The sequence below is a fragment of the Canis lupus genome, chromosome 22, assembly GCF_048164855.1.
Source record: "Canis lupus baileyi chromosome 22, mCanLup2.hap1, whole genome shotgun sequence".
NCBI classification, from domain to species: domain Eukaryota; kingdom Metazoa; phylum Chordata; class Mammalia; order Carnivora; family Canidae; genus Canis; species Canis lupus.
Window position 1 is genome coordinate 35,716,409 of NC_132859.1, and position 13,493 is coordinate 35,729,901.

At 38.3% G+C, this 13,493-nt stretch overlaps 1 protein-coding gene across 15 annotated transcripts in view; it reads right to left on the minus strand.

Annotated features, from left to right (window-relative positions):
- The window catches only part of NEK10 (NIMA related kinase 10), a 222,816-nt gene that overhangs the window by 110,155 nt on the left and 99,168 nt on the right, over window positions 1-13,493 (minus strand). Inside the window, exon 24 of one of the 15 annotated variants that reach the window (XM_072793050.1) lies at window positions 10,688-10,877. The exons of the other annotated variants lie outside the window; for them this stretch is intronic. Within the exon in view, the coding sequence (XP_072649151.1) occupies window positions 10,703-10,877 (175 nt within the window). The 3' untranslated portion in view covers window positions 10,688-10,702. Of the gene's footprint in view, window positions 1-10,687; window positions 10,878-13,493 lie in introns of those variants that run through there. 15 annotated transcript variants of the gene reach the window in all.

A 13,493-nucleotide genomic window follows, 5' to 3' on the forward strand; every position in this document is an offset into this window, starting at 1 on the left:
CATAAAAGGATATTTGTTAATGTTTGAAATATTTCATAATATAAAGTAAGAAATATTGAAATAATGGTTAACATTACACACTGGGAATATATGCGACTGTAATTTCTTTTTTTTAAGATTTTATTTATTTATTTGACAGAGAGAGAAAGAGAGCACAAGCAGGGGGTGTAGCAGAGGGAGAGGGAGAAGCAGACTCCCTGCTGAGCAGGGAGCCTGATGTGGGGCTCAATCCCAGGACTCCGGGATCATGACTTGAGCTAAAGGCAGATGCTTAATCAACTGAGCCACCCAAGTGCTCCTCTTGATACATTTATTTATTTTTCAACCTCTTGATACACTTATTTATTTTTCAAAATTTTCTAGCCAATGCAAATTTCTTTTATAATGCTAACAAATAATACATGTGTCTTTCAAAAATCTATCACTACCAGTAAATTTACTTAAGCGGAGATTGTTTAAAAAATGAACCAGGAGGGGCACACAGCTGGCTTAGCTGGTAGCACACCCAACTCTTGAACTCAGGATTGTGACTACAAGCTTCACATTGGGCATAGAGATTACTTTTTAAAAAAACACTTTAAAAACCAGCATTAAAATCTCATTGTGGTATAAAAATCTCCACATGCATTTGTTAATAGTTTAGGGCTGAAAAATGCTTTTAAAAAATATGCAAGCCAAAATTAGTATCCAAAATATATACAGAACTTATACAACTCAAAACCCCAAAACCAAATAATCCAATTAGAAAACGGACAGACGACATGAACAGACATTCCTCCAAAGAAGACATACAGATGGCCAAAAGACACATTGAAAAGATGATCAATATCACTCATCATCGGGGAAATGCAAATCAAAACTACAATGAGGTATCACCTTATATCTGTCAAAATGGCTAAAATCAAAAACATAAGAAACAAGTGTTGGCAAGCATGTGGAAAAAAAGAACCCTCATGCACTGTTGGTGGAATATCAACTGGTATAGTCACTATGGAAAACAGTATAGAAGTTCCTCAAAAAACTGAAAATAGAACTACCCTAGGATCCAATAATTGTGCTACTGGGTATTTACTCAAAAAATTAAAAAAAAAACACTAATTCAAATGGATACATGTACCCCTAGCAGCACTATTTACAATAGCTAAACTATGGAGTAGTCCCAATGCTCATCAATAGGATAGATGAATGGATAAAGAAGATGTGGTGTGTGTGTGTGTGTGTGTGTATAATATATAATATTCCATTGTGATACACAATAGAATATTATTCAGCCACAAAAAAGGATGAAATTTTGCCGTTTGCAACAATATGGGTGGAGCTAGAGAATATAATACTAAGTGAAATAAGTCAAAGAAGGACAAATAATATGATTTCACTTATATGTGGAATTTAAGAAACAAAACAAACAAGCAAAGGAAAAATAAAAAGAGAGAGGAAGAGGCAAACCAAGAAAGAGACCCTTAACTATAGAGAACAAACTGGAGGCTACCAGAAGGGAGGTGGGTGGGGGTGGATGAAATGGGTGAGGGAGATTAAGAGTACACTTATCATGATGAGCACTGAGTAATGCATAGAATTGTTGAATCACTATATTGTACACCTGAAGCTAATATAACACTGTATGCTAACTATACTGGAGCCAAAACAAAAAGCTTAATAAAAAAAAAATGCAAGCCAAAATTTAAAAACTGAAGTTTATACATATCCAAATTATACGTGCCAGTCAGGAACTGAAATGCAAATAATTATAGCTATAATAGTTATTTCTGTCAATTGAGGTCCTTTTGGAAACATGACCTTAAATAAACCAGGATTATTTGAATGTGTTTATTCAAGCTATTACTGTAAATTACTCTGTGTAGAGCTACAGCTAATGATTAATAGTTTTTTTTCTTGGGCTGTAACACCTAATTCAATAGTTTGCAAAGATTTTCTAGCATGCTCTCATCGTATTAAATAATGTGCAAATGCCCAACAAATAGAAGAGATCAAAACTAAAGCACCCTCTTTGAAGTAGGAGACTGAATCCTGAGTTCCTGCTTGTTCCACAGATCACACCCTCTCTCAGACCTTTAAGTCTCTCCATCAATGGTTCCTTTTCCACTGAACAACATCCTCTATTTTCTGGTTTCTAACCACCACCACCACCCTCACTTTTTCACAACACAACTTTCTCTACTGGCTGTGGCCATAGTTCTACCCACAGCTTATCACCCTTACTGTAGTCTTGCCTTTGCCCTTACCACTCCCCGCAAAACCCCTAAACTTGGTAATCACTGTCTATCTGCAAATCCAAGGGATATTCTCCTTTGGGATTCTCTCATACACCACTCTTGGGAATCCAGAGGGATATCCTATCTGCAGATCCAAGGGATAGCCTTCAATTCTTTCCACTGAGTCATGAAATCACCTTATGAAAATGACAATTCTCAAAACTTGGCCTTTCTACGGTACGGAATGCTGTTGACCTTGGAAAAGCATTGTGTTTTTTCTCAGAAACTTTCTCATGTCTGACACTATTTTCTCTTGGCTTTCCTTCTTCTACCTCCTCTCTGCTTACTCCTTCCAAGTCTCTCCCAAGGCTTCTTCTTTCTGTGTCTACCCCATAAATGTTGTCAGTCCTCAAAGTCTTGCTCAGCACTTTGTCAGCTTTACACCCATTACCACCCAGATGCTGATGACTCTGTGCCTCCTCACCAGCCAGGACTCTCTCCTGAGGCTCCTTTTTAAAAATTTTTAAAAAGATTTTATCTATCTATCTATCTATCTATCTATCTATCTATCTATCTATCTATCATCTATCTATCTATCTATACAAAGAAAGGCAGAGACATAGGCAGGGGGAAAAGCAGGCTCCCCATGGGATGTGGGATTCCATTTCAGGACCCTGAGATCACAACCTGAGCCAGAGGCAGATGCTCAACCACTGAGCCACCAAAGTGTCCCTCTCCTGAGGCTCCTAAAACATATTTTGGGTCACATACTAGACATGGCAGCCTTATAGCCTCAAAAGCAACTAGAACTCAACATACTCAAAACTAGATTATTTACTTCCCCTTCTTTGCAAATTCTTCCCTATGTCTTCCCTAATCATGCAGATGCTATTGTAGGTTGAATTGTGCTCCCTAAATATGTCTTAAAGTACTAACTCTTGGTACCTGTGAATGTAATCTTATCTGGAAATAGGGTCTTTGATGTAATCAAGATGAGGCTATACTTGATTAGGATGGGCCCTAATCCAATATGACTAGTGTCCTGATAAGAAGAGGAAACAGAGACACAAAATAGACACACAGGAAGAATGCCAATATGATGACAGACACAGAATTTGGAGTGATTTGTCTACACCTATGCCAGTTCCCAGGTCTGTCCTGTTCTCTTGGGCTCTCATCAGCTTGCTCAATGGAAAGTTCCATTTCTTAACACTGACAGCTGTCTAGCCACTCAGAGTGAGGGCTCACCTTCATCCTGGATTCCCTCATGGAAGCCTTGGTGAAAGCTACAGGCATTTCTGCACCTAGGCCTCTGCCAACTGTTCTATCCACTGGTAACATACCACTGATCCCACAATACTTCCAGTGGGTTGAATAATACAACCCAGAAGTATGGAGAAATTAAGGCCTATTGGGTAGACATCTTTGACCAATGAGAGACAGGAGATTAATTCTTTGCCCTTGTCCCCCAGTGGACTTTAATACACAGAGGTTTCTCAAGATATGTCCAGAGACATCCCACATGACCAAGTAATTGGCTGTTTCCTAGTGAAGCTCTGACCAGTTTAGTAACACAACATACTGTATTTACTGTCCCTCTTTCCTGTCTTTGTTTTTTGATTTTCCACACTCTTGATGCCTTGCGATTACCACCTCCCATTCCTAACAAAGAGCTATCATTTATGCTCCATTTTCTATGGCACCCTGGCTAAGATAGGAAGCTGTTTAAATACTATTTTCAAAAAAAAAAAAAAATCATGTTTCTCATCTAAAAGTAGAGCTAATGATGATCTTCTCATAAGACCACCAAAAGTATCATATGAGACAATGCCTGAAATAGTAAGTGCTCAAAAAACTGTCACTTATCATTAATAATAAATACAAGGAGATCCATCACCACTTTTGTATTGTTCTCTCACTTTCATGGGGGAAGAGGGATTCAGAAGTAGGCCTCTGATGTCCCCTCTTTTTTAATTCTGTGTTCATTAAAAACCATTAGTACTACACCTGTGTCACAGAGGCACTACAGCTCATTTATGCAGAAAAGCCACTTATTAAAGCCCGTGAAGAGGCTAAAAGAATCTCTGGGAGGATCCCAGGGTCAGGCGTGGGGGCTGTACAGTAAGGAACAATACCACTGACACAGGGCTACAGACATCAGGATCCCAACATCACAATCTTCCACCACCACCTCTGCCCTTGCTCCAAGTTGGACTCTGCCCAGTACATGCCCTCTCCCATTTTCATTTGCAAGTGCAACTCTTGCAAGTTATCTGAATGATGGAGTCTGAGCTACATGGTAGCCACTTGCTACAGCATCAAGGAAGGCTAAGAAAACACATTTTTTCTGGTGACTTGTTTAAGGAAAGGATATTCATCAGGTGGGAAATTCTCCAAATGTAGGACACATGTTCCAAAGTCATATGGACAGTCAGAAAATATGACAAATATCCAGTCTATATGTGTTTGAAGAATTGTCCCAAACCAAATAAAATATAACTCCAAATAAAAAAAGAAAGACAGGGGATCCCTGGGTGGCGCAGCGGTTTGGCGCTTGCCTTTGGCCCAGGGCGCGATCCTGGAGACCCGGGATCGAATCCCACATCAGGCTCCCGGTGCATGGAGTCTGCTTCTCCCTCTGCCTATGTCTCTGCCTCTCTCTCTCTCTGTGTGTGTGACTATCATAAATAAATAAATAATTTAAAAAAAAAGAAAGACAGAAAAATAAAGAGGAATTGGGGGAACAATCTACCTATAGAGGGAATTCTTATAGAGTGTATCTTGGATCCCGTAGCCTATGATGCTCAGGCACGGTGGCGAGCACTAGCCATTTTGGGAGTTGACCTAACAGCTGCTGACGGGGGTCATAGTAAGACTCTGGTATACCTCAAGTTAAGTGGGTGAAATTCTTTGACTCTGAGTGATCTCTTGCCATGCCTCAGTCAACTCCATAGAACAATTAAAACTCAAAGTGAATAGAAGCAAATTCCATCTCAGCTCAACAACATAACTTATGTTAGAAATGACAGAAGAGAACATTACCTGGTCAACAAGTATCTGAACATTAAGATGATAGGGTTTTTATCCTTATTAGAAAAGATGTAAGAAAAAATGGAAATGGAAATATTGAAATAAGAAAACAAATTGCTTCTATCAAGTATATCCATCCATTGGACCACTAATTAATCTTATTATCAAACACAGAATCCTAAAATTACATTCTATTTTTTCTATGTTACAAATACATAAAATAAGTCACCAAGGACTTTAAGTTTTTCCTTTGAAATTTATATACTGGGCAGCCCCGGTGGTGCAGAAGTTTAGCGCTGCCTGCAGCCCAGGGTGTGATCCTGGAGACCCAGGATTAAGTCCCATGTCGGGCTCCCTGCATAGGGCCTGCTTCTCCCTCTGCCTGTGTCTCTGCCTCTCTCTCTCTCTCTCTCTCTCTGTGTCTCTATGAATAAATAGATAAAAATCTTTAAAAAAAAGAAATTTATATACTACCTTCTCTTTTTTTTTTAAAGATTTTATTTAAAAAAAAAATAAATAAAGATTTTATTTATTTATTTGAGAGAGAAAGAGAAATCATGAGTGGGAGGGAGGGGTAGAGCCAGAAGGAGAGAGACTGGGAGAAGCAGACTCTTTACTGAGCGCAAAGCTCGACTTAGGGCTTGATTCCAGAACCCTGAGATCATGACTTGAGCTGAAGGTAGATGCTTAACCAAATGAGCCACCCAGGCACCCCTAACTCCTCCTTTTAAAAAGACTTTATTTTTTTAGAGTAGTTTTAGTTTCGCAACAAAATTGAACAGAAGGTATGGAGAATTCTTATTAATCTCCTTCCCCCACATCCCCTTTCTCTCTCATTCCCATTAACAGCAGGTCCAAATCAGCTCTCATCTGGATTGTCACAAAGTCTTACTCCTTTAAGTTCTTTCATTTATTCATTCATTCATTCATCCACTGAACAAGTATTTACTGAGCACCTACTATGTGCCAAGTCCTCTTTTTCAGAGTGTTGCTATAAAAGAAAAGAGGAAAGCAAGGATATTTTCTGTCAAGCCTACCAGTTTCCTTATATTCCTATTAGGTCATGTGAAATAAACACTGAAACAAATTCAGTCAAATCTAATTTCTAAAAAATATTCTAAGAGGGCAGCCCAGGTGGCTCAGCGGTGTAGCGCCACCTTCAGCCCAGGGTGTGATCCTGGAGACCCAGGATGGAGTCCCATGTCAGGTTCCCTGCATGGAGCCTGCTTCTCCCTCTGCCTGTGTCTCTGCCCCTCTCTCTCTCTCTCTCTCTCTCTCTCTCTCTCTCCCCGTCTCTCATGAGTAAATAAATAAAATCTTTTAAAAAAAAACTACTCAGTAAAAAAGCATTCAGTTAAGACTGATTTAGTTTAAACTCTGACATTGATACACATAAAGGTCTAAGAACTTCTAGTTAGTTATTCTTATTTTTTTTAGTTATTCTTATTTTAATGGCCATAAAAAAACTCCATGGTGAAAATGAAAATTCCTTTTAGAAAATTAGAAATTATGAATATTCCAAATGAATATCCCCAGTTACTGATTTTCCACATATTGATAATTATTTTGTGTGAAAACTTCTTTGCCTTCTTATTTATAATTGATTTTCAGCCCATTTTACATGCCCTGTGTCATATGAATTAGGGAGTAGCTAGAAATAACTTTTAATGTCTTAAAAAAGGAGACTGGTTGACTAATTTATGATTTATCCAGATAACAGAACACAATATGGATAAAAAACTAAAAGAACAAAAGGAGCATTCACTATCCATGCATGGGTGTGGGTGTGGGTGGGTGTGTCTGTGTATTTGCATAGAGAAGGATTTGAAATTGAGATACAAAGTTGTTTTTTGTGAGTTTTGTCCCATCGCTGGGTAAGTAGGATTATGAATGTTCCTAATAGGGTTTTTTTCCATTATTTTCTGCAATGAGAATATATTCCTTTTATAATAAGGAAGCAATAGAAGAAAATTTAATCAAGTTTTGAACTTCTGGCGGACTTAGGGGTTTTGTTGTTCTTTGTTTTATCTCTATTCGTCTTCCTTTCATTTTTAATTCACTTTTAGTTCGTGATGCCAGATTTGGCAGTATTTTCAAATATTTCTGTTTTTAAGATCATAATATACATACACTACTGGTAACCTGTCCTTCCAGTTAAAAATATACTGTGTGTATGCTTCTAAGACCACTATTCTAGTGGTCTATAATACCACTTACCATAATTTACCTAGCTGACCTAACTAGCATCCCATTTCACTGTACAATACCCACAATAGCTGAAAATAATCTAGAAATAAAATATCAAATACACAGGGGAGAAAAAAATTTAAAATAAGGCAGAAATGTTTATGTATCTAAAAACGATTCTGAAAATTAAAATTTTCAGATCACTGATTTTAAAAATCGGTAACCAGAAATATCCATTTATAGTAATTTCATTATTTGTTTACATTGTCAGCACAACCAATGTGTTTTTAATCAAATTCTTTGCAAATTGCCTGAAACTCAACTAATATAGGAAAGCTCTAGAATTCATAGTGAGGTTAACTGTGGGGAAGGAGGAAGGGAAGGCAGACTGGGAAATCTTTTAGGGATATTTACGATTTTAATTTGCTCCATCAGTAAATGAAGTCAGTAAATGAAATGAAGTAAAATCAGCCCTTATATGGAGGAAATGCACATATTTGAGCCAAAAATGCAGCATTAAAATTGTACTTTAAAAAAGGAACTTAGATTCCTCCTCATCAGATGAATTCATCTGGCTTTTCCTAAGGCATTAGAAAAGGTTTAGAATGGGCAGTTTTTTGTGGGATATCTAGAAGCCTGAACTGAAGGTTTAGAACCATGAGAAAAGAAGGAAGAAATTTAGAAGAAAAGACTTAGAAACTTTCACTAGATGAGAACTATTAAATGGTAGGTAGTGATCTGCTACTTTGCACAGCCACTAAAGTCCAAAAAAGAATTTCAAGTCATAAGAAAAGGACTTCAATTAGACATAAGAACGTTTTTGGGCTTTTAGCTTTCTGGTTATAAAAATTTTCAAAGGCCCAAAACAATGAAAAGAATTTATACATCACCTCCCTTGGAGACTTTTTCCCCCCTAACCTGTCATGAAGATGGTGAAAAATGAACCAGATAAACACTTGTTAAGTCTTTGCTTCAAGAAAGAACACAAATTAAGTGTTCTTTTTCAGGTTTCTCTAATCCTACTGCTTTATGCTATCTATTAGGAAAACCATAATGAGAACCAATTAACTGTAAATACAGTGAGGAGTCTGGGCAATTAAACAAATGGATTACATTCACCCAGTGATTATATTCTAGCCATCAAATTATCAAGCACTGCCTACTTTGAGTCACAAACAGAAATTAAATTCAGATCCAACAGCCTTGAAATTTCTCATTGTACATCGACTGCCATTTGCTTGTCTCTAATGATGTTTAAAAAAAATAGCTAGCATATCGGTTGACATCACACATTTTGTATTTGTATTCAAGCCAAATATCACCAGCTTTTAAAATTCAAGTACATAACTAAATAAAGTAATTATGATAATTTTGCAAAGAAGGATAATACAATCACTCAATCTTAGTATATAATTATACAAATGCTTTCCTCTAAATATAAAATCACATAAAAATATATAGTCTTGCTCCTTAACAAAAGACTGATTTTTAAAAAGCAGTCAAGCAACTTCCAAGTAAACTTCAGACAGCCTTTATATGAACTGGTAGACATACTCACAGAGAGAAGATTCTAATTCGTTCCTGATTTTTAGTTATTACTTTCACATCTATTTTCAAATGATCATTACATCAACTGCATCCCATTACCATCTTATTTATGAATCCAGAACTGTAGGGAGGGTAGAAAGTCTCTCAGGGTGAGATTGTGAAGAAAAAAAAAAAAAAAAATCTTACCCCCATCTAACTATGAGGAAAATCCAAACCCAGTTGTCAGGACTTCTTTAATGACTTCCTACTATTGACATAGAAGACTGTGTCCAGAAAGAGTTGGGAAATTTTTAGATTTGTTCAAAGAACAGAAGAGGATCAGACACACTTCTGCTCAGCTTGCACAAAGACTTTGAGCTAACACTGCCAGTGTATTTCTCATGCAGTGTGAGCTCACAGGAAATGAAATGAACATGTCAGAACACTTTCCCATATAAGACAAAGCAGGTGCTATAGGTATCTTCCCTACTCCCCTTCACCCTTACTTCTTCAGCACATGCTGGCCTGAGTTCCAATCATTTGCATGTTTCTCTGAGGATTTTTCGTAATTGCTTGGACTTTCTCTGCCCGCAGCACAATAGGCCTGAAGTGTCAGTTAACTTGCGTATCCCAGGAACAGACCTTAACCAATGGTGGGTATGACCTGGCATGATCACTCTTCTCTCCTTTTGGGTGGGATCGTTGAGTTATACATTTAAACCAACTCCAGCAGATTTGAGGTCCAATCACCCACAGTGGTGAATTGCCCCAAGAAATTATTTCTCTGTTGTCTTCCCTTCGTTGTCTCTCTTCCTCACTACCCTATTCCCATTTCCTAGGATCCTCTCTGGAACAAACGACTTTCACATGAACCCTTGTCCCAGAGAGTGCACTAGGGGCAACCTGAACTAGGAGTCAAGTGAAAGAAAGATATGCACCAAGGTTAGGCAATCAGATGAATTTATTGATAGGCTTCTGTACACACTAGAAGAGCAAAGCTGCAGGTGAGTCTTAAGGAAAATGGAATCTAGGGTCTGGACATTGCCAGAACTTTTCCTCTTACTCTCTCCAAGTGTTGGCCTCCTTCTCAGGTGGATATCCACCACGACTACCAACATGGCCACCAAACATTTATGCGCCTTTCATGTTTTTTTGATGCCAGCTTCCTTTCTTTACCGAGGAGTCCCAGCTAAACACATTGTCAGGAAAGAATTCCAATTGGATCAGCTTCAATGAAAAGAAAACTCCCACTCCTGCCATCTTCCCAACAGGAGTGGGAATGCTAGAATTGACCTACCTTGGGAGAAACACCAAGTCTGGGCAGCCCAAACAGGCCAGAGAGGCAAGATCTCTATGCAATGGGACTTAACTAAACCACTTGGCATAGTACCTGAAGTGGAATGGGGGGAGGAAATATTTTCCTAAATATTAGGAAATAAAGCTGTTGCTCTCAGCTAATATATTCTGGATCCCTGCTATACTCCAAATGCTAGTGCAATCTACTTATCTCTATTTTTCTATCTACCTATATATCTATCATCTATCTTTTCAATCCTCACCACAACCTTATGCATATAAGGAAGTATCACTATCACAGCTCTGCCATTTCTGATAAAGAAAATGAGACCCAGAAATAGTAAGTTAGGAAGGTGTAGAGCCAGGAGGAAACCTCGGCTGTCCAGCCTAGAGTCTGCACTACATTCTATTGGCTCCTTTTTTTTTTTTTTTTTAAAGATTTTATTTATTTATTCATGAGAGAGAGAGGCAGAGACACAGGCAGAGGGAGAAGCAGGCTCCATGCAGGGAACCTGACCTGGGACTCCATCCCGGGTCTCCAGGATCACACCCTGAGTCAAAGGCAGATGTTCAACCACTGAGCCGTCCAGGCTTCCCTCTATTGGCTCCTTAGAGAGGACAGCCCTGCAAGCAAACCCAGTGACATCTCATTACTAACTACTCTCACTGCTACGATTTGGACCACAGTTTACAAAGTTTATAGATGAAGCAGGCTTTGTTATAAAAATTGGAGATAAATTTAGATTAAATAAGGTAAGGTGATCTGGGTAGACTGAGAGGCAAACGCTTTATGGGAAATAGATAAGGTTTTCTTGAAACCCTAGAACACTAAAACGAGATTAGGTAATATATATAAATCTTCAGAATTAACCCATCAAATGTGTGGATCCTGCAAATATTTCTTTCTGTGAAAATGAGGCTTTGAAATGGTTGAGTGTTACCAATATGTATCAAAGTTCCTTATAGTTCACATATTCAAAATTTTATTTTGTCATTTGATTATAGATCATAATGTTGCCACAGATTGACAGTTCATTGTTTTGTTGTTATGTGTATTTTTATGAAGATTCCTTCCCTAAAGGGCAGCTTGAATTTCAAAATACTGGACTTGTAACTATCATCCTACTATTTTAGAGAAAACAATATCTGCCACTTCAAAAGAGGTTTTCTTTTATTGGCATTGTGCTATCCTAGGATTCTTATGAGCATTCCAAAATGCTAAGATTAAAAATCAATAATTAATATCAAGTTTAAAATGTAATAATAGTACAGAGCAATATCAACTAAATAAGTTATGAAATAAATTGATGTAAAGGGCTATATGATTAGTACAGTCATTGAGTAATATATTCATAAGAATAAGACAGGTTGAATGTAGCACTGCAAAATAACTAAAATGTTCCTTTAATTACTCTACCTCTGATCTCAAATTTGACCTTCATCTTTCCCCACTGTTTAAATCCTCTCACTTCTCCCACAGTTTCCTTTCTTTATATACCCTCATCACTGTTCTCTTTTCTCTTCTTCTCTTCTGACCTTTTTTTTTAAAATTTTTTATTTATTTATGATAGTCTCACAGAGAGAGAGAGAGAGAGAGGCAGAGACATAGGCAGAGGGAGAAGCAGGCTCCATGCACCGGGAGCCCGATGTGGGATTCGATCCTGAGTCTCCAGGATCACACCCTGGGCCAAAGGCAAGCGCTAAACCACTGCGCCACCCAGGGATCCCCTCTTCTGACCTTTGATCAGTCAGCCAGACTTGCTTCCAAGCAAATCCTGTCATAGCCTCTGAATGGGAGGAAAATATAACTCATTTTGTATAAACCCTGCACAGTGTATAGACCATGGCACAATCATTACACAGAAGAGTATATAGTGCCTACTCCATGCCTGTGGGTCTGTCCCTCAAGTTCTGCAGCACTGGCTGGTCCCCCATTCTCCCCATAGCTTTCTATCCGTTCCTAGGGACTTTCTCTGTGCACCTGCCAGAGAGGCTCATATAAGCACTGGGCGGCTTACTAATCCCTGATCATTCTATTCCTGTGTGTGTATGTGTCTCCCCAAATTAAGTTGAATTCTCCTCATGGGAAAGAACTGAGTGATCTGCTCCTGACAAGTGCTGAGCTTTTTACATAAGAAACAGGTGAACTGATGAACAGTTTCATTCTGCAGATCTTCTGAAATATAGTATTTCCACTAAGTGACTGCCAGGCTGAGATACCCAGTAGCTCCAAAAAGCCAAGAGGAAAATTCCAGCTCTCCCACTATTCCAACATAAATCCCAACCCAGCCAAATCACAGCTCCTGCTCTCCTCTAAATATGCTGAATCTGTTAAGAATTAAACTGAAGGAGGATTTCATTTTCACAAACTGGAGATGTACCAGTACTTGAAGTACAGAGAAATAAATTGCCTTGTATTATATGGAGGAAATAAAGGCATTGACCATGCCATGGCAGTAGTGTGGACCTATTCTACTAATGCCCCATCCTCAGGGATGCTGAGCCAAACGTTGGACTTGAAGTCTTAGCTATGGATTTAGTGCCTCCTAGCTCCTCCTAATCCACCCTTCAATAAACAATGGCATTTCTTTAAGTATTTCTCCTACAAAGTGAGCACAATGTTAAGCTTCTCTGCAGATGGCGCTAAAGAAACATTGCAGGAGGAAGAGGATTCCTGCAATTTTCAGCATGGGCCAGTGTAAGTGTGAGATGATTCAGGGGAGGCCTCTCGGAATGCCACTCTATCACAGTCACATAAACAAAAGGCTACCTGGAACAGATTCAAGAGGCCCTCGTCAAGAATCAACACTCACTGTCAGATATGTGAGGCTGTCTTGGACCTCCTGAACGAGACAATACTTCAGTTGAATGTATCCACATAAGTGAGCCCAATGGAACCAACAGAGGAACTTCATAGCACATTCATATAAACTGCTGTTAAGTAATTAAATTTGGGGATGATCTGTTCTATAATAGTAGATAACCAAAGCATACATTTTCTCATCATCAAATAAATCATCTAATTACTTAATTATTCAATAAGTTAATTTGTGTTTAAGAACAGGAGGGCATTTCTTTTGGTCAAACCACCCCTCTCTCAGAAAAACATATTAAAGTAAGACATCTGATCATACTGTAATCCCTTAAAGTAAGACATCTGATCATGCTGTATTCCCTCTCATATCTACTTCCAATAGGAAAGGTGGAGTATTCAACGTAATGACTTGCATATCAAATGTT